Source organism: Physeter macrocephalus, chromosome 16 (assembly GCF_002837175.3).
Source record: "Physeter macrocephalus isolate SW-GA chromosome 16, ASM283717v5, whole genome shotgun sequence".
NCBI lineage: Eukaryota > Metazoa > Chordata > Mammalia > Artiodactyla > Physeteridae > Physeter > Physeter macrocephalus.
The window spans coordinates 26,727,024-26,750,076 of NC_041229.1; the positions used below are offsets into that span (position 1 = coordinate 26,727,024).

Genomic DNA, 23,053 nt, shown 5'->3' on the forward strand with positions numbered 1-23,053 from the left:
ATTGGACAGTGCTCTGGGGAGAGACTGAGGCTATCAGGAGTTTCCTAACTTTGTAATGAAGACACTAGGAAGAATGGTGGCAAAGTCAGGGAGAGAGGGAAGCAGTGAGAAGATAAATGGGGAGAAAGATGAGAAGTGCAGAATAATGTTGGGAGGAGAATGTGAGATGAGAGAGAGATTATTGGGATAATTTCGAAGTGTTGCTGTGACCAAGGATGACATGGAGGTAGGCTTAATGGGTTGAAAGTTTCAAGTGAATCTCAAGTTAAAGTATCAGAATTTCCTGTACAGGTCTGAGGCCCAAAGATCTGGAAGCTCTGACCTGCTCTGATGGTGGTCTTAGAAGATTCATGATGCTAATAGACTTTGATTGTGTTTAGAGTTATAAACAAAATATTTTTGGAAAGTATGGCTCTGAGAAAGTCTCAGGCAGGTAGAATTAATCAACCCCCACATTTTAGAAGTTTGAAACTGCACCAGTTTTCAGTGACCAAGGTCAGTCTCTAGATGGATACAGATATGGCCTAAATTGTTTCAGATACCTTCTTTGTTAGAAAATGTTAAAAGCATTCACATTTATGCAGAAAATTAGCTCAAGGATCTGACAGAAATTTCTATACAGGCAATGATCACGAACGTCTTTAGTTGGTTTTCACTCATTAGTTCCTTTATTCATTTAGTCAATCAGCTCATTAAATCATATATTGAAATACTGATTGCCAATGACACAGTTTTCAGCCATTACTAAATGTTTAGGAACTTTAGACGTGTTGGTCAAGTGTATGAACTCTGAGGGAGAAGTTATAATAATCTTCTACTTAAGCAGATTCTCTTTGTGTTTGGGATTACAGGATTACAAATCTCATAAATAACTTCATTCAAGCCATGAATTAGACATTATAAATTAACAGATTATTTACTTAATGATCTTATTATATAATTAAATAATGATCTATGTTTTATGCTTTATTTTGTTGTTCATGACACTTTGCAGTCAGCACAAGTGGCTAAAAAACAGTTTATGTATTCTGGAGGTCTTCTTAACCTGCCATCTTCTTCAGATCTAGAAAAAAAATAAAATGAACATTCATTCTTTGCCATGTGGAAGGACAAGTCTCAATCTAGATTTCTGCACATTTTTGTGGGAAGGAGACTATTATTAGGGTTATTTCTGGCATCAACCCAAACATGGGATTTAGAATTTTCTCCTTGACTCCCTCCTTTAATCCAACCACAAATACTAGTCTGTGGCATGTAGGAAATTTTAATCTGCAGGTCATGGGAAAAGGAATACATCAAACATTGCATACCTACAATGGAAAAATCATATGCCAAACATTCCTATTCCCGTAAGCTCTTTTGGCCACCCAATCCTCTTGGCCTTTTACCCAATTTCTGCTCCCTTAATGTCTCTTTTTTCCCTAATCTTTTATTTTTCCTCATTCTTCAGTCCACTTTTTCACCCAAAGAAAATAAAATTAAAGCAAGATAAATAAACGGGTTATTCTTATTTCATGGAAAGTAATTTAGCTCTCTGTTGTTTTTTGAGATACAATTTCCAAATCTCATCTCTTGCTCTTCATAATTTATCAAAATCTTTTCTTAAAGACAGCACTCTTTTGAAAATATTACTGGTACTAGATGTTTAGAAAATATGTAAACATACTACTGATTACATTTGCATTTGGTTTTACAAATGCTAAGTACTCTAGCCTGCTGGACTATCTGAAATTAAAAACTGTTTATGACTCTGCATGAAAAAGCAGACTTTTCATGCAACATCATATTGATAAATATAAGGCAAATGAATCTGTGCAATTTCAATTTGTCTTTTCAGAAACTCTCCTAGATGTTACTTTTCATTTAGTTCTTATTAACACTTTATTGATTTTGCAAATTGAGATAGTCTATTTTCTGAGAAAGCTATTAGACCATTTTTTTCACTGATGCTGACTATATAAAGTTGTGTTTATGCACTGACAAATATTTTGAACACCCACTATGCGCTATGCCTTAGGGAAATGGAATGAGTTGACAGTTGATAGGTGGGAGACCAGGGAGCCACCTGAAGCAAGCCTGAAACAAGTGTAGTAACAGGGTGGCATTTTCAATTAGTAGCTATTGAATTGAGTGTAGCAGAGTGGTTCTCCTGAGGGCTCTTTATATCTTTCAAATGTAGTCATCCTGTACTAGCTGATGTAGTTTCAAAATAGGCTTTTCCTAAAATGTTCAGGAAATTCTGCCCTAGATGGTGATCATGCTTGCTTGATAATTGAGTTCTTTACTTTATGGAGCTAAGGTTTTTAGCTTAAATGTTTTAAACTTAGACATACATGTTTTAAAATCACATTTCCTAGCTTTATAGCATTTCTTCAGATTAGAGTCTAGACAGATATCACTTTTTACTAAAGTCAAATTTAAAATTTTGTTTTTGGCAAAATTATTCTATAAGGAACACAGAAATTTAAACATATAAGAGTATTACTAATATAGAAATAAAACTATAAGAAATATAACTTCTTAAATTTACATCACTACTCCACTCTGTGACTTAAATGAAAGTTATTTTTAGAAGCATGGCTAAAACCTTAATCACCTTATGACAGTTTCTCTAGCTAAACAAATTACTTCACAGCTAGATACAATTACATGGAATACCTTCTTATCTGATCAGAAAATTAATCAGATCATATTTTTTTTTAGTCCTGTAGACAATGAGGTAGACAATGCCATGAAATCAGCCAACCTTCACTCTTCACTTTGACTCACTATATACTTAACACACACTGTTAATGAGGAAAAGACTGTTAATGATGAAAGATGTTGTCTTTTCTTGCTTCTATAAAATTAATTCAATTCAATTCAATTCATTCATTCATTCAACAAATATTTATTAAGCACCTACAATATGCCAGGCACTGTGCTGGGTGCTGGGGATACAACTGTGAACAAGATAGACAGTCCCTGCCCTCAAAGAGCTTACAGTCTAGTAGTTAAACAGACAAGTACACAGGCAATTACAATGCAGTATGGTAAGTGCTGTGATGGGAACAAAACATCAAAAGGACACCTAACTCAGTCTCATGGGCAGGGGCTGGTAGATAGCCATGGAAATCTTCCTGGGGCAGGTAAAATATGATTTGAATACTGAAGGATGAGTACCAGTTAGTCAGGTAAGGAGGAAATAGGGAAGTGTTATAGATTGAGGAAATAGCAAATGCAGTGTCCCTGCTTTTGAGGTTCATTTATGGGCAGCAGAAGTTGGGTAGCAGGGAAAGAATTCATGGAAGAAATAAGTAAGGGCCGGATTATAAAGCAATTCATTTGCTTTGCTCAAGAGCTTGCAGTTTTTCCTGAGGGAACTCTGTGTGTGTGTGTGTGTGTGTGTGTGTGTGTGTGTGTGTGTGTAAGCTATCAGATTTGCACTTTTTAAGATTGCTCTTACTGCAGCACAGAAATTGAATGGGGGATGAGAATCTTGAGAGTTGAAGCAAGGTGATCAGTCTTTCACCTTTTCCAATTTTATCTTCCATGATATCACACCCATTTCTCTCCAGCTCATCCAGTTGCATATACTCCTTAAACAATCCACTGACAAGCCAAACTTTGGGTCACTGCTCACCTATAAGATTTTTAACACCTGTAAAATCTCCACCTATGAAAACTCAACTCATCCTTCAAGGCCAGACTTCCAAAATCATCCTATATTGTGCTTTCTGCCAAGATCTCTAAGTACTGTGATGTTTATCTGTGTTATAGTACTTATTATTTCAAATGATCTAAACATCCTTTTGAACCAAGTTAATTTAATCCCTACATAACTAAGGTGATTTTTGTAAATAAACATGTATAATTTTCAACAAAGACTAATTCTTCATATGTTGTCTACCACAAAATATTATTAGTGCCTTCAAATGATTTAAATGGAACAATGGGAAAAGGGGGAGAAGCCCAAGAGACACATTATTTTATGCAGCAAAATACAGCCAAGTAAAAGTTCAGTACATAATTACCAGGTATGTTGCTGTTATGACAATGATTCATTCCCCAATTTAAACACTCCATCTTTGACAATTTAATTGCTAATGAAGCAAAGATCTGTTAAAAAGAGTAGGTTACTATGCAAAAATAATAAGGGCTTGCTACATTTTTAAATATGGCCCACAGTTTACTTCTACAATCCCACCTATAGTCTTACAATTTCTCAAATAACTTTTATAATGATAAGAAAAAACTTTGAGCTCTGTAAATATTTTAAGAATGTCTGTTGTTTATTCTTTTTGGTGGGTACAAAAACCACAATTTTGTACACAGAACAAGATTATAAATAATATAGATAACATGAGTGACCTGTAGTCTCTTCTGAGTCTACACTGTGGACTGATGATTTTACGTTAATGTTGTCTTCATTTTGTTTTTGTTCCTGGTAGTGAGACAAATGTAATCTGTGGACACTGACTCATGTGACAGAGTGAAGGTTACAGCAAACAAGAAGATGACCAACAACTTTTATTTTAAAAAAGTCTCTAAAGTTTCTTACAGTGATGGCATTTATTTCAATTATTGCAATGTATTGTTCCCTAAGATGGTTAGAAAAAAGAATTGTGTTGTCCTCTACCGAATTTACGTCAGTTAAAAAGCAAGCATGTTTCAGTATTTGTTTTCTCCGAAGTAAGTGTAAATACTTCCTTTAAATTTTTTCACAGGATTTACATGTTTGTTTATTATTTTCTTATCAGAGTTTAGTGATTTTGTTTTCTTGGCTGGATAGTCTTCCATTGACTATATGGGTGTTCTGGAGACACAGGTTAGCATATTCATTGACTTCTGTAACTATTTTATCCTTTGGAGTGAAGACTGAGGCCTTTCTGAGCAAGAACTTCACAGTTTAATGTGCTAACTCGCATGTCTGATTAGTTTTTAAGTCCACTCAAGTGAAATCTGTTGCTGTTGATACACCCATCCCAGCTCCCCCCACCCACTCCCAGAAAAAAATTCTAAATTTTGAGTTTTCCTGATATAAAATCTGAGTTTGGGTTTCCGAGCTGAGCTCATGCACATGTTGCTGCTGCTGATGTTCAGCGCCTTAGGACGTACTTCCCGCTCTCAGCCAAAGGATTGGTTTGCGAAGACCTGCACTTAGCGTGTCCCTCAGGGCTGCATTTCCATCAGTCACCAACACAGTTTAATTAAGGCACTCAATTATTTTTTTGGTTTTTATGGTAGGTCTGATGCAATGACAGCCAATCCTGAACTTTGTCTAATTGCAGTTCCAGTGTGTACAGCCTTTGGGCAGTCGGGTGTCAAGACGCGGCCATTTTCACCTACACTCCCAGTGATGGATAATCTGGCTTTGTTTCTTATGGCTTCAGAAAAGGTCAGCTGGGTTGCATGGAAAGGAAACAGAAAGAATGTGGAGTGTTACAATATTTCTGTCTTTTCAACAAAATATGACACAACAAACACCAAGATATCAATAATTAGACATCTGCATTTTTTCCATATTCTTCTGGTCATATGAAAATTGCTTATCACAGGAAAGAAAAGCTCAACTACCTGGAAGAATAAATCACTCTAGAGTTTATGGTCCTATCTGTTTAAGAACTAATTCTAAAATCATAAAACAAGATTTTGTTTGACAAATCTGGGCAGGACACATCTTTTAACTTGCTGCACTCTACACCCTGGTATTTCTAGTCCAACTTAAAAGCTTCTTTAGGTTTGACAACATTCTTTATTTGGATCTTTTTTTCTTGTTATAAAATGTCTTAACAGTTAAATGATTATACTCTTAAAATTGTGATGAATTGTCTAACCAAACTATATATATATAGACTATTTATGACAGATCTTCCTGTTTTCAGAACACACATCTATCCCCAGATACTTTCATTCATTCACAGAAGCTATAGATATGACTCAGAATAGGACAATTAGTGACATAAAGTTCATTCTATGCCTACTATGGAAGTTAAAGCTCATATTTTAAGAAGCTTTAAGTGCTTAAAGGGAAGTGCACTAAAAGGGGCCATGTTTCAAAGCCTCATTGAACGGTCATCACTGGGGAAGTTCCCGGATTGATGTTATGGGGTCAGGTCTCTGAAATCCTCATTATACTCTTGTTCTATCATATTAGGTAGCAGGTAATAATACTACACTGAGGAGAAACAGGCAGTGTTATTATGAAAATCTACTTGCTGTTCATTCATTGCCTTTAAATTCTTTCTAGTAGCTGAAATTTAATGTTAACTCAAGAAGAAATAAGGTAAAGGAGATATTCCCTAAGTTTGTTGTGGCTTATCATAACTTTCTCATAACTCATGTTGTGTCTTAATTCCCTGTTGTGAATTTAAGTTTACCTAATTCTTTAGGAAATTCCATCCCTGTATTTATTCTGCCCTGTAACTTAAATATTAGAATAATGATGTATTAAATATGAAATAAAAATTGGATTAGAAACTGTTATAATGAGAAGGTTTTGAGATTAGTTACCCTGATAACTTCAGAAAGTTGAAATCAAATTGCTACTGATGTATGTATGATAAACACTGAGGTCATTATTATAGTTCACCTTTAGTGAACAGTCTCAAAAATTAAATTTTACTTATCTTTATAATCAGGAGTCAGGAGACAATCTCTATAGAAATAACTCATCACTAAATTAAAACAAACCAAGACGACAGTCTGAATTTGTTTTTTCAGATTCCCTTTCAACATTTAATGTTAAGTAAAATAATTATTTTTAAAAATCTATTAGTTTAGTTTTAAGTTTTTTTGAAGAGGAAATATTAAAATATAATTAATAAGAGCATTGTGATTTTTTTCAGAAAGCTTTTGACGTAAAATCTATTTTTTTCCCTTTATTTTCTTGATTTCCTTTATGAGGAAAAGAAAATATCAAAACAGGAAGTATTCCATGTACTCTCAAGTAATCTCTCCTTCTCTATAGATTAATGCAACTGAGTATTAATAAGTCTTTGACAACTGCTTATTCTCTCTTTAAATCTTAGTGTTCTTAGTTCTCTACATTCTTATTTCCTATACTTATATCTCCTGCTTCTTACATAAAATGTCATTTCTATTCATCTTTGTGTGACCCTGTTGAGACTACTAAAACTGGAAAACTTTCTTATAAATTTACTGTATAGTCTGGTTCTGGTTCTGGTTGGATGTTATGGCCAATGGCTGTGACCTTAATTAGGTGTTCCTTTGAGGGATGATCACTTTTAAAGTAGACATTCAGGTTTTGTTTTTGAAATTCTGATACAATATTATCTAAATTATCAGTCATTTTCATAATTATGGTCAATAGAATTTTTGAAAGGAAAAAGCCATTTAATATGGGAGTACAATGGAAAATGCTTGCTCTCGAGTCTTCTCTACAGAATCAGATTATTTCATTTGCTCTGAATGCCATTGTCTTTTAAAAAGTCATATGGATATGAATGCTTTATTTTTATTTGAAATTTATTGTCTTAAAAGTTCAGCTCTAAAAGAAATTCACTGCAGTACTAGGTTCTGACTCCAAAAACATTTATTACATGTGAATTTTATGTACATAGCCTGGGAATTCATATCTCTTTCTAGCAATTTCCCAGAACTTTGTATTGAACTAGCATCCATGAGTATTTCTAGAATTTTTCTAGAATGCATTTGTTATGCTAAAGAAAACTTTTAAACGATATCTTATGAAATTCATCACAGAATGAAGTCCAAATAATTGGCTCTGAAAACTCCTCAGATATTGTTTTTCGCAGTTTGGGAAAAATCTCTCCACAATTCTGTAAATATTAAGTTGAAAGCATTACTATAATGGCTAAGAAACCTTGACATCATCATAATTTGTTGTTCTGCTATTAGAAGACGTACTCTGAACATTCTGATCTGAGTGAATTGAGGATTTTGTTCTTAATTCTTTTTCACAAAATTTGGAAAGAACCACTTTGGCCTTATCTATGTACAGTTGTACTCAGTCACTGATTTCTAGATTATAGATAAAAGCAATTAGATCTTGGTTAAAAGGGATGGCTTTTGCTCTTTGCTTTAAGATACTAATAAGTATTTCAATAGCTTTTTTTTTTGGCCATGTCACCAGGCTTATGAGATCTCAGTTCCCTGACCAGGGACTGAACATGGGCTACAGCTGTGAAAGCCCGGAATCCTAACCACTAGGCCACCAGGGAACTCCCTCAATAGTTTTTTTTTTACAAAGAAATATCAAAATCAAGCATGTTTACCTGGCATAACCTCAGGTATACATCTTATTCTTATAAAAATTATATTGGGTTTGACTCTAGGGTACCTCAAGCACTAAGTGTCTCTTGGGAGTTCAAAGTTTCATTAGTCATTGTAATAGAATGACCATTATATATAATTTCAGAAAATGGGTTTTAGAGACCTGACTTTAAGAAAAGCAACAACAAATGCTTCCAGATCTTATTTTAAAACCATTTTCTATTATCAGAGGGAAAAAGTACTAGACATTTAGAGTGTTAAAAAAAATGACCTCCATCCTATATTATACTGAATGCTTATAATTTTTTATTGTCACATGATGAGAGGATGTAAGTGGGACTGATCTGGCTTACTTAAAAGCAATTGAAATGAAAACAAAAGTCAATAAATACTCACTGCAATTTTTATTTTTACTGTGTCTCTCCTAATGACATATATTGCTGACATCTTTGATGGAGAAATTGCCTAAAATGCCTGTTCACCTTAATGATGCTGTGAAAATAAAAGTTGAATTTCATCTAATAAATGTGAATTGTAATCAATATTCTGATGATCACTCCTGTCCAAAGGTCTGACTCAAGGACTACTGCCAGATGAACAAACAGCAGGGTTTCACTCTTTAAAAATATAGAAAGATGGCTAATATATATAAAACAAATTAGAATAGGAGCTAAAATTCATTGAGTGCTTACGATGTGCTTTGGAGATTTTACATATATTTTCTCAGAAAACAACACAACTTTATTAAAAATAGGCAACTGTCTAGGCTTTGATAATTTGAAACAGGTTTTATGCTTATTTTGTTAGCATTTACCTTAAAATTAGTTTGTTCCAGAGAAGATTAGCCTGTTCTGTGTACAAGGAAACCCAGATCTAATTTCAAATTTCTCCCAATTTTCAGGTAGAATATATTGTTTAAAACATTTTACAGAGCAATTCTGGAAGTTTGTTTTTGTCTTTTGAACACTTTCAATGCAGATATCTATTGGCAACATAAAGTTTTGAACAGTACATCTGCAGCCAGAGAAAACTGAACAGTGCACTGAAGTTTTAAAAAATGTAAAGCTCTAAATTAGAAGCAAGCAATACCACCACAGACAGGTCACAACACTGCATTTACAGAATGCATCACCCACTCACTGTAGTGGGCCCTAAGTCCTACCCCTAAATTTTAATACTTTCGGTTCCATATACGTTGTAACCTTCTCTATAGGTTGCTAAATTCTGAGTATTCTGCGAGGAAGTTGTGTTAAAAGTCTGTGCACTCTTTGCCACCTTCATTCTCTTCGCTTCTGCCCTGGACTTGTAACAGAACTCTATCAAAGCCACCAGCATTGCCAAGCCCAAGCCGCCAACCAGAATGTAGAAGACGCCTGCTACGTTGCTCAGGCTCAAGGCACTCGTCTTGTCCTGGGGGGGATAAAGACACTTGAGTTAACTGTGTAAAGTCACATCTAGAAGGTGAAAGAACACATGAAATCCAAACAGCTAATTAAAGTAAATGCTTAATTTAACCTGAAATTATTTAACATGTATAAGTCACTGGTATAGCTTTATGGATTTAAACATAAAGCTTATAGGTCTTGGCAGAAGTGAAGTTATGATGATTACCAATAAATTGTGTGTAATTACATTCAATAAAATCTATAACATTTTATCATTGCTAAATATACAATGAAAACCACTATACTTAGCTATATATAAGCATAGGCAGAAGTGGGCTTATTATTGTTAAATTTGAAAATGACATTTTTAAAACCCAGTTACATGCGAAGGAAACCTCTTTTGGCTTTCCCTCCATTAAAACATTTTTAATTTTTGATATTTCTTTTGAATAAATTTAACTTCATGCTTCCTACTTAAAGGACTAAGGGACTTTAAGCTAGCAGTTTCACATTTTGTTCATCATGACTTTACCAAATATATGCAAAGAGTGTGCTAGGGTACATGTTATTTGTTCTTTTAGTCACATCTGTTTAAGAAATCTCCTGGAAAATGTCATTTTAACATATTATATACTATTTAGGAATAACTATATATGCAACACATTGGAAACTTTTTAAAAAGATACTTTAAAAATATACAAATTTTTCCATGGTCAGTTGAGAACTAAATTTTTTTATGGGCAGATTTATAACTATTTTTATTGACTTTACAATATGATTCCATTTTACTTAAAAATGCTTGATATGTTAATATTTTAGTCATATTATTCTCCAGAGATTTAGAATATATATTATTTCATAATAAATTCAGAAATAGTCAAGCATATTATTGGAAGATATTAAAATTGTAACAAGAATTCATAATTTTTCATAAATTGTAAATATATATTATATAACATTATTTGAATAAGTATTTTGGGTAGACTACCTGAAGGATGCCCCGTGGTCAGCAGTGTGTTTTGTGCAAGCTTAAATAGTTTTATTAGGAGAAGGTTTAATTTTAAAAAGTACTATGTACACTGTCCTCTTAGCCATAACATCAATTGATTGGACCAAAAATTTAGGATAACTTCATTTAAAAAATAATCACTCATTAAGTACTTTTGCTTCTCTAACTTTACATAAGGGTTGGAAATAGCTATTTCATTATTTGGCCAAGCTTTTCTTATTCCACTCTGGTTCAAAGGCAGACAAAAGTGATTAAAACACAGGGAGAAGTCTGAATAGAGATCAGTTAACATTACTTTGTCTCTTTCTTAAATTCACTGAGGTTCTCTTATATATGTAAGTCACTTATTTAATGTCGTAGAATAACCAATAATTTTTTTCTTTCTAAAAGAAGATACAGGAAAAAAATAAATGAAGATTTCAAGAATCCTCAACAATGGCTTTCAGGCATTATGTCCTATTAATTTGTGCAGGTATTTAGATTCACTGATAAATTGCTACATTTTTTTCTTTAAATGAAAATATAACTGTTTGTAACGCTATTTTCATTTGTACTCAACATGATCAGGCCTATAGGTTCCTGCATTGTTCTAAAAAAATTCATGAATGAGATCTTAGAAGCTGAAGATATTATTCATAAACATGGATTTATTAGAATAATTTCGATAGAACAGAATTGGAAGGTTTACTGTTTATCAGAACAAAAGTATAGCAGGTCATCTTCAAACTAAAGTGGAATGCTTGGCAAAATAGTGACAAAAGATTGAACTTCTGAATAAAATATATTTAATATTTAAAGTATTCTTTCTGTATATGACTGCTGATCAATTCCCCATTTCCTGTTCTGAGAATACATCAATTCTTGAAATAATACATTTCATGGTCTTTGCCTCCAAAACAAATAAAAACCAAATCCGAAAGCACTATTTTTATTAGTGGTACGTATATTTGAGAATAATATAGGAATTTTATTATTTTATATATTTTTACAGTTAATTTAAGTTTATTTAAAAGCCTTAATGTTGAGGAGCAGTTTGCAATTTTCTGAAAAGATACTCCCTTTGGCTTAAATCTATGACATTAGTGTCTAGTTTAGGCAGTGTATAGAGAAACATTTAGTTTTTACTGTTTCCATATACTCTTGACAGTTGCTCCCATTTACTGCTTTGTGAACACAAGAGGAGGCCCCGAACTGCAGCGACTGACCTTGCTTCCAGAGTCCTTGGGTCCACATTCACCTTTATCGTACCACCATTTGTTTTTCAGCTTGTCTAAGACGCCTGCCTCACTGAGTTTCAAAACGGCAAGGTTTACAGGAGTTCTTCACGTGGAAAATAACATAAATAACATTATATATGTTATTTTATGTTATTCAAGTAAAACTACATTAGAATCGCATGGCAAAGTGACAGAGCAGAGGCCACAGTAGGTGTTATGTCTTGTACTGTAGGCCCAGGTTTCAAATCAGACATAAAACTGGGGCCTGCTCCATCGCTTTAAATAACAGGCACATACTGCTAGGGACGATTTTTAAATAAAATGTATGCAATTACTGTGAATCCAAAACCATTAGCCTGGATTGGGTTTCTTGAGCAATTTCAGTTTTCCCACCATAAACGTAGAGTCATTCAAAATCCAGAAGCTCCTTTTGTTTCTCTTTCAAAATTAATGGAAGTGGCTATAAGTTGACAGGCTTAAAATAGAAGCTAGATAGGACTGGTTTCATTTCTTGCAGGCATTATGATTCAGCTAGTGGAATTTTACTCTATGCCTTAAATGTATGGCTACAGTATCCATCATTAAATTGACTCCTTTGCCACTCTCATCCAAGACCTAATTGAAAGAGGAGGGTGAGTCAGTTGTTACTGACAAAGGGCCACCTCATGCAGAGGCAAGTCCTTATAAGACAAATATGTAAATCATTAGTTTAAAGTATAAGCCCATGCTGATATTTTCCTTCTGAATTGCAGTATTCAATTTAAATAATATCACCAGAAATAATTTTCATCTATCTTGAGTCTACCATATGAATATACTCTAAGGATAAAGTGCAGTAACTTTTATATATTCTATAAATTATTAGAACAAATACATGATAGGTTAGGGGTAACCAAGATTTTTATAAACAGACAAACTCCTCATACTATAAAATTCCATTTTTCTTTTCTACTGTCTTTGAGTCCTTCAATACTAAATATTATACAAGGAGTCTCAGAGAGGAAAGGTTCACTTGTCAGTCAGTGTCAGTGTTCTGAGGAATCTAAGAATTCTTCTGGCTTTCATTCCCATGTTAACCTCTGTGTGTGTAGAATAAAGCCTAAGAAGATGGATGGGAAGAAGTAACGCCTAGGATCTTCTGTTGTTGCTGTTTTTGTGGTTGTTTGGTTTTTGTTTCTGTTTGCTTTTACATTCAGAGAGAGACTCCTTGCATTCCTCTTGACATTTTTAAGGCTGCCACAATCATTTTGTCTGGCTGTATCTCCTAATGCCTCACCTCTTCTAGGAAATGTTGAGTGCATTTGGAGAAACACAGCATACATTTATTTGGTTACCAAGGGATTAATTCTATAAACCTATCTACACAGCTAGGTAATGCATTAATAATTATGGTGATGATGATTCCTAACATTTACTGAGCACTTACTATGTACCAGGGACTATTAAAAGTATTTTACGTGTTTAGTTACTATTATCACCTGTATTTTACAAATAAGGAAACCAAAGCACAGAGAGGCTAACTCATCTAGTCAGCTAGGAAGTACCTGAATCAGGGTTTGTAATGGTCTGTGTAATTAAAAATATTAACAACAGAAGACTTAGGAAATAGGGGTTTCTGGTTAAGACTTAGGAAATAGGGGTTTCTGGTTAATTGAGTTTTCTGATTAACAGTTAAACTAAAATCCATTTTTTGGGTGCTGTTGTTCTGAAAAAAGTTTCTAAAATATAAGTTTTTCTTTTTGTTTATCTGGTTTCTGAATTCAATTTAATTTTTGTATCACTGTCAAAAGATCTTACAAGGTTCATTGTTCAATTTAAACATATGCACTTGCCACATTCACAAAATATTATATTGTTTTTGGATTAAAATCTAATGTCAGCATGATTTAACGCTTTGTACTAAAAAACTGAGTTTGGGTGTGGGGTGAGGATTATGGCTAATTGGGGTCCTTGGTTAGCCCCAGTTAATATAGATTTTACTGTCTATAACCTCCCTACCCCCACATTACATCCCCCACTTCCATTTATGAAGAGATTGTTACAAAAACACACCTGAGCATTGGTTGGTGAACTGTGAACTCCTTGAGAATAGAAGCCACATCTCATTCATCTTTGTAAAATATTTACAAGGATATCTGACTCAGGGTAGGGGCTCTGTAAAATTATTACATTTAAATTATTCTGAATCCAGAGCAAGCATTTTTGTTTAACTGATACTAAGGGTTTTTAGGTCCCCAGGCTAGCTCACCAAAGCCTTTTTAACGCACATGTAAAGTACCTTATAGTAGTCTATATTGTACTTCTTGCATGGGTTGTGTGGGGAGGAGGAGGACTTAGTGCTGAAAAGAGAAGGAAAATGAAAGCAGTTTCCTTAAAGTTTCTTATAGACGGGACAGCTATTTTGAATCCAAAAATATGGATTACATCAGCAGTTCCCAATCTTTTTGTCACCAGGGACCAGTTTTGTTGAAGACAATTTTTCCAAGGGGTCGGGGGAAGGATGGTTCAGGTGGTAATGCAGGCAATGGGGAGCGGCAGATGCAGCTTGTTATTCACCCACTGCTCACCTCCTGCTGTGTGGCCTGGTTCCTAAGAGGTTGCAGGCAGGGTTGGGGACCCCTGGATTAAATGAAGACTGCCTTTGACTTATCTCTCTTCCCTCTTAAGGACAATTTCTCTTACCTGCTTCATTTTCCCCTTGCCTCTTTGTCCCTTCTGCTATTCACTCCAGTAGTCTGGTTTTAGAGGATAAGATTAGATTGGAATTTTGAATAACAAGTATTTATTAACAACCAGGCTTAATGGTCAACTGGTGGAATGTCAGGCACTGAGCAAGAAATTCATTACTAGGAGAGTCCTTCTCCAAGGGTTAGCTTCCCTTACTGGTATTTGTTTACAACATTTTTTCCTGCTTATGAATGCATATTTTCCATAATAATACCTTTATTATTGCATTGGTTTCCATGGCTGGGGAGAAGGCCATTTGAAAGGATAACATAATTTAAAGTCAGTAATGGGCTGTATTCTTCAAAATGCCAAATTAAAAACTGGGTATTGTGAGATTTACTATAATTCCTAAAGAACTCATTATTTGGTAACCACATTTACAAAATGACTTAAATATGAATATCCACATCCATGAGTATGCCTATTTTTTTATATATATATATAGGAGGAGAATAAAGTATAAAACAAACAGAAAAAAATCAATAATTTTGTAGATATTATTAGCATTATGGGTCATTGATGATTACAAGTATTGCCAAAATTTCCAACTAGAACCTGGATTAAACAACTCACATAAAAATAGGCATAAAGTTATGTGTATCGTTTGTGCTCAGACTAAATCATATCAGGTTAATCAAAGGGGATATGAGTTTTAGACTTTGCAATGAAACTTTTAAATTGGTCCATTGCCAATTAGTAAATTTCTGTTATTCACAAGAATGAGTATGAATTTCTTATGACCATAAAAAAGGCCACAGCACAATAACATTCAAAGGAGTAATTTTTCAAACAAATTCATCCCCTCCCAAATCATGCCTTTCCACTTTATCTCATTTAACATACCAGACCTTTTTCCTTATTTCTTCTGTGGAACCTCTGGCCTAGGGCTGCCTTGGTCATGCTCTGGGAATGGCTATCAGTTGAGTGGGGATGCTAATTATTTTGTGAACTGGAAGCTGCCACTGTGACTCTAAATAATTCAGTTGTTAATTATATTAAATCAATCAATCAACAGTGGGTATTTCTTCTTTTACCCATAGTTACTGGTGCATAGCCCAGGTAAAGCAGAACTTTAATAATGTGCTGCTGTATGGAATGCTGGAGATGTCTTTCCTTGTTATATTCCTGTAAATGACAGGTGGGTCAATAAGCCCCTCATTGGAACATAATTCATGTGTGGTACAGCTTTCCGTGCTTTCCCCCCTTCGCCAGATGAATCACTGTTAGGAAAGTTAATTTTTTCCTACTAAGATTCTGTATGTCAAAATCAGATCACACCAGATTATAGTATACTTTTGCTGAGATCACTGAGTGTGCATTTCACACAATGTGCCTTGTAGATAAACTGGCAGTATTTAATTTTCTCTTCTGCTTTGGCTTTACACTTAGCAAAGCCTTAAGAGCCAGGCTCTTCCTCCAATTCAGCACTTTTCTTCCTTTCACCTCTTTTGATAAAGATCAGGCCAAATGGAAGGGGTAAGGTAAGTTTTAAAAGAAAATCAGTCACCCATAGGAGCTACAGAACAAAAATTTAAAAGCAGCAACTGTCTCCTGGTAATTTACTTTGATTCTAAGTTAGGTCAGGCCATTTAAAATATCACCTTTTAAAATAAATGCAGAGTAGGGTATTATTATTATTACCTATTCTATTGGTGATAAATATTATATCAATATACAACCTACTAGAAATATTTTTCTAGTGTGAAAACAAAATTCCTGAGGGAAAATAGAACATACTGTAATTATATAAGTAATTAACATACATTTTATGTTAATTTTTATAACATTTTAGAAAATGCCTCAAAATACGAAATAACATTTTAGAATATCATCTTATAGTTCATGCTTGGTGAAAGTAACAGGTGAAAGTACAGGAATAAGCAGTTTGATTTTTGAAAACTACAAGGTTAGCTTCATATTTATTTCTTTGGACAACAAATATTTATTTGGTGTCCATTATGTACCAATGTTGGATGCAAACAGATTAAAATTCAATTGAGTTGTCCAATCCCTTACTTAAATAAATTAAAATGACTTTTGTTATGTAGATTTTTCCATTATGTGTACATTTCTGCTTCTGCTTGCTTATTTTTCTCTGGAAAGAGTCTAAGAGTCTTTAATATACACTAAAACAGGAATTATTCATTCATTTTTTTGTGGAAAATTTTATCTGTTAAGCAATGTTATACTTTGTTTATATTTGTGATAAAAATAAAAATTTCAAACAAGGTTTTTCTAATTGAATAGAATATCTTCAGTTTTGTTTTCTCTAGTGCTACTAGAGTACATTTTCTTCATTTCTAATTTGCATAGAGAAGTAGATTATTAGTGTAAATGAGCAATATTCTATTTATGTGTGTATATATGTATGTATTTATGTAATCATATTTTTATGGAAATGATCAGAACATTCTAGGCAAGTTGGGGCTCCAAAATATAAAAGAGTTAATACTTCTGAAGAAAACATACGGTTGCTGTCTTGAATGGAGATGTCTTAAAGGGGAACCATCTCAGAAGAATCCCTGATGCCTCTCTAGATTTTCTCTGCTTTTTTTCTCCAGGGACTCAGATTCTCCCTCAGGATAGGAGATGGATGATCAGAATTGGGTCCACACAATTCTGTGTCTCCTCCTTTTTCATGCCTCCTTCTGTGGTCAGAATATTCATTTTGCAAAATATATTTTTTTCTCCTCCTGCAACAGGGCTGTCTATAAGATGGAAATATACAAGTGAGCTGAATTTGAAAGTCTTTTCAGATCAGGATCGAGGGGGAAGTTACCAGTATTGGAAGAGGTTGAGGTTCGCAGCCTCCTTGACAGATATACCCTTTAAACAGAGCATAATTCTCTGGTTTTGGTGGCCAGGCAAGTGAGAGAATTTGTAGCCCAACCAAGAACCTGAAGATGAGCAGGACTACTTGTTTTGGGTAATTCTCTAGAATTTAAAAGGAAGAGTGTATATTTAAAATTTTTCAATGTTCTTACATACCAGTTGAAGATATGTAAGGAAGAAAATTCAGTCAGAATATTCCCACCTCTGGACTGTTTCCTTTACATCTATCCATAGTGAAGAGTTCTGGAACACTAGTTAATAACTTCTGCTTAGAAATAAAAGTAAAACATTATTTTATGACGCTGGAAATATGACAGGGATGCAGTAAAGATAAAGCTGAGTTGGTCTTATTTTTGTAGCCGGATCTTTCTTTAGTTTGATCCATTAAGGAAGGCAAAAACTGTCTAGTTCATATGATTACCTTTGATTTGTTATATAACTTGCTATTTAAAGGAAGCCTGAGAGTTTTAAGTGGAGAAATGTCTTTCTGGTAGGTACCTGATTTAGTGGAGTCAGATTATTGTTGTTACTTAAAAACATTTTGTGGCAGCTCTGGTGAGGAAAACAAGACAGACTGAACTTCTCTGTTCTCTCTCCTCTTCGCTAATTGCTCTTTCAAAAGCCTGCTTTCCAAAACTGAGGTTCCTAGGACTATTTCTGATCCATAACTTCTTCAGAGCCAGAGATTTTCAGTGACTATTTCAGTTAAGTTTGTTAGTGTGTCCCCAAATTGATATTGTTTGCAAATATTTTTGCTTTGACAGTAATTGCATACTTAAGTTTGTGAAGGGACTTGACTAGCAACTTCGGTGGTATTAGTAGGTCTAAATTATGTCTCCCAGCAGATGCACCTATTACTTTACATACTGTTTACCCGCTTTTGGTGACATTGAGGCTAACCTTGGAGTCACCTCCCCCGCTGCCACATTCTCCTTTGTCGTACCACCATTTGTTTTTCAATTTGTCCAAGAGGCCTTGTTCATTCAGTTTTAAAACTGCGAGGTTAACAGCATTTCTTGAAACGATAAAACATATTTTGTAAGAAACTGCACAGCTGTTAAGATGTTAGAAGGAATGAGGATTTAAGCTCTTTTATAAGCTTCTCTCAGACGCTAAATAAACCTCTCATTTTGTCATCCTGCAGCCCCTTCCACCAGGCAATTGTAATTTCCTTCAAAGTGTATTAAACCTGTAGCATTTGGTGTTGTTCACTTTCACAGTTCATTTCTTGTCAAGTAACTGACATCAACATCAACCAATTACATGGATTTTTTTTTTCTTTTTGCAGAACAGTTAATATACTTGAATTTACTAGTAATTGAGAAAGAATTGTGTCTTGAATTCCTTTGCCTCTAAGAATGTCAACGACCCATAAGAGACAAATGAAAATTCATTCCCAGAAGGAAAAACATAATTGCATAAACAAATCAGCAAATCAGCCACTAATTTTTGTGTACTGATTTCCTGACAACAAAGAGTATGGCTTAATTATTATTCCTTTTATTTTTTGTGTTGGTTCAGTTTCCTGGGCTGGAAGTCATAGAATAGTCAAGAGAAATGTAGTAACAGCTCTCAGGGAGCTTATATTTGAATTTCATGTTGATTCTTAAAGTCACTAGATGCTATTTAGAAACCAGGATCATATATCCAATTTGACTGTTTAAATTATGTAATTAAACCACAGGAAGTCAGGCTGCATTTGATATGGACTTTGCAAACAAACACTATATTAGATTTCCTCCATGTTTATCTCTTTAGGGGAATAAGGGTAGCACATTCTAATTATTCTCTAAAAGGATTAAAAAAATGTGTCATGGGTTTTGCCTCCCATAAAACAAAACAATCTCATGTTAATGAGTAACATTTGAACATTGATTTGCAAGTGAAATATCATTTAGTTGATTAATAAAATGTCACATTTCACCACAAATCAGCTTATTAATGTATTTATTCTTTTAAAATGTTTCTGTAATATTTCAGGTAAATGATGTGCATTTTCCAGTGTTGTAATGGTCTGATCCACTTGGAGAGTAAACATTTCCCATGAGTAAACCTCACACTCTGAGAGGATTAACACTTTTTAAAAGTTAGACTACCATTTATTAAATGCTAAGTAAATGATTAGCTGTCCCCACATTTCCAAGTAAGTCCCATGTTAGTGGTGTAAAATAATTAATATACTTCCTGAAGTGAACAATACCAAGTTGTCAGTTTAATCACCAAAAGGACCAGACTGAAATCTAGGGATGAATGAATATTCAGTGAAGCTAGAGCCATCTATTTTTTAAAAATGCTGTTGGGAGAAAAGAGTTGTTTTAATTTATTTTATGTCCATAAGAAGCTAAATATATTTGTCTTTCAATGAAGTGAAGCTAACAACTAAAGTTTTCTATTTTGGATAAACTTAGTTTTATAATCCACTTTAGTCTTAAACATTTCTATTAGATTTTTTTCCAATAACGTGGTATCCCAATTATTTTATATGTTGGTTTAGACCATTCCTTTGATAAAACTAAAATCATTTCATGAGAGGGTTATTTAACATGGTTACTAGCCATGTCCAAAGACAGTTTCACAGCACAATAGAAAACAAAAAAGCAAAATTAAAAAATGGATAAGGAAAAAAAGCTTTATGTTGAGAAAATTGTTTGGAATAAAGCTTTCTACAAAGTTATTCTAAGACATTGTCTTTCTAACAACATCTAATAGGCCATGTAAAAACAGTTCAGTTTCACACTGCTATCCTTATATATGTGTGTGTATGTATCTATATTTGGTTAATATAATATACTTGACCCGTAGGTAAGTCACTGCCCAGTTCACAATCCACATTTTCCTGTGGTCCTTCAATAGAATTCACATAATACTATCACATGTAAAATTTACTTTTCTTAAATGAAGGCACTTTGTAATTAATATTTAGAGACAGTCTTTAGGATTTCAAGATTTCTTTGCCTATTAAAAGTGCGTGCTATTTTCTACAGTTGTCTGATTAAAGATGTAATTTCTCTATGTAATCAGTTTAAGTCTAAAGGCATCCTTAGATTGCTATTTAAAATGCAGCATAAACCACATCTGTAAGGACTATTTGAACATCTGTTCTATTTTATAGAATGCATCACTTTTACATGTTATTAATAAGAATCATCAACTGACTTTTAAAATATACATAAAGTTACTTTACTCAGTTTTCTAGACTAGTTTGAAAAGTATTTTTTTATCCAGGCAAAAAGAAAAAGGAACCCTGAAGGAATAATTACAAGCAAGCCTAAGGAAGTCATAAGGAGTCAGGTAAATAAGGGACATAGACAGCAGATCCTTGCTGCAGCACATTTTACTATTACTTTGGAATCCCCTTCATACATTTCAGACATAGATTTTGAAATCTATGTCAGAAACTCATATTGATGATAAGGATATTCTTGTCCTGATTAAGCATCAGAGAAGCCATAATAGTGATCTGCCAAGCAGAAAAAAGAAAGAAGAAAAATATTGTGGGCTATTTTTTACATTAATTATTCCTTTCATTCTATTAAATGCAGCTTTTACAGAATAAACTCAATTGAAATGGATTGCTTTCATTTTAAAATGGAAGGAGAGGAAGAAACAACAATAAGTGATCATATTTTTGCTGTAAGTGTAAACCACATTTGAGAGCCCAGGTATGTTGACAGTGACCTTTTATAGACTGCAATAGGACCCAGGTAACATACTTATTTGCCTTTTCCTTTTATGACTTAGGGGAATCCTAGGTAAGAAAAACCCCTCTCCAAATAGCTTTTTTCATAGTGGTGAGGTGATGGGGAACTTAATTCAGGCCTGGAACAAAAATGCTCACCCAGACAAATTCCAGGACCTCTGGAAAAATTCTAGGGTTTTTTACTCCTGAAATCATTCAATTGAGTTTGAAATTATGAAAATCCAGCTCCCATTGCCCTAGCATCTGGGACCCATTTTTGTTAACTAAACAAAAGCTTTAGAATGGGAATTAACAGACCTAAACTTTTACCATTTATTAATTTTGAGTAAATTAGTGCAAATTAAGATTTTCTTGTTGAAACCATGATTAATTTAAGCTATTTATCTCTTACTCTCTATATTTCCATAAATAATTTATCATTAAATTCTATAGATTTAGATATGCTTTTATGTTTATTTTATGCCTCACTCATTGTATTTACTTCTAGACCATAATTATTATAGTATAATTTTTTCTGTTGGTGAGATATTAAAGTTTACATCTGATAAAATGTCTACCTATATAAATAGAAATTTTTAAAAGTTTGTTTAGTAAAGTATTCTTATGATTTCCTGGATTTGAGAATATTATTGTAAAGGACTGATATACAAGCCTTAGACTTAGTCATTGTTTGCACACAAGATATTCAGGGTATATATAATTTGTAGAATAAATAGTTTGCAATATTATATTTAATCTGGTTAAAACAAATTCAATTACATTTCACTTAGTAGGTTGAACACTTCATTATTGTCCCTGATATTAATAATATATGGACCTAATGGATTTTATTTGTCTAAACTACTGTGTAATTTTGCTAATGCTTTATTATCCTTATAAAAGAGGACCCATGAATTATATACACATGAGAACGTCTCTTTAGTTTTAGGCCTGTACTCTTTTAACTTGAGTGTTCTCTTCATACTAAACTCTCTATAAAATTTAAATATCAGGTGTTAAAATGTCCAGAATATTTACCTGAATGATGCTAGAAAGTTTTTTTGTAGTCCTGATAAATTTTAATATATTTTTTAAAAACTGAAAAATTATGTGAATCAACATGCAATTGTGTAAAACACATAGGAAAATCCTTTAAAACCTGCAAAGGACATTGGTAGACAATTTATGCAGGAAGAAGTACAAAACCATATAAAAATAATTCAACCTTACTTGGAATTAAACTAATGTGAATTAAAGAAATGCAAATTCATTTTTTTGCTATTCATATTGGCAAAGATAAAAGTAAGGATAATGTTCAATACAGTCAAGGATTTAATGATGTCCTAATACACTGAAAATAGAATTTAAACCAGGAAAGAGAATAATATGGTTTTGTACAACAAAAACTTAAAAAACAATTCTTACCCTTGAAAATTATTGGCAATATTGAAAATTATTGATAATAATTCCCCTTTGAGGAATCAATCCTAAGAAATTAATCAGTGATGTTGACAGAGTAACATAATAAATATTATAGTATATTTATATAGCAAAACGCTGAAAGCAATTTATATGCCCAACAGAAAGGGAGAAGTAAGTAGATTTTAGTGTACAGCAGTGGTTTTCAAGCTTGATCTGAGTGTCAGAACCACTTATTACAAATACAGATGTTCAGGGCTAAACTTGCTGTATCAGAATCTTCTGAACTGGGGGCAGTGTATCTACATTTTTGCAAAGCTCTTGAGGTGTTAGTATTGGTAAGCACCAATAATCCATATGACTGAATGTTTAACAATCATTACACGATTTTAATGACCAGGGAAATGCTTAATGTTGAGCGAAAAAAAAGAAACAAATTTGTATATTCATTGTGATCTTAATGTGATCATTGTTAAACAATGTGATCATTGTTTGTTCTTTTCCAAACAAGTATTAGACACTTTAAGAAAAAAGTCTTTTTCAATGTTTT

General features: G+C 33.4%; 1 protein-coding gene across 2 annotated transcripts in view; it reads right to left on the reverse strand.

The window, feature by feature from the left end:
* Positions 1–5,217: 5,217 nt before the first annotated feature.
* GRIA4 (glutamate ionotropic receptor AMPA type subunit 4) overlaps positions 5,218–23,053 on the reverse strand; it is a 529,194-nt gene continuing 511,358 nt past the window's right edge. Inside the window, exons 14-16 of one of the 2 annotated variants that reach the window (XM_024115308.1) lie at positions 11,835–11,949; positions 9,511–9,645; positions 5,218–5,382 (exon numbers count right to left, since the gene is read on the reverse strand). In XM_024115308.1, the coding sequence (XP_023971076.1) occupies positions 5,218–5,382; positions 9,511–9,645; positions 11,835–11,949 (415 nt within the window). Of the gene's footprint in view, positions 5,383–9,510; positions 9,646–11,834; positions 11,950–18,305; positions 18,421–23,053 lie in introns of both variants that reach the window. The other variant, XM_024115307.1, reaches the window with a different exon arrangement.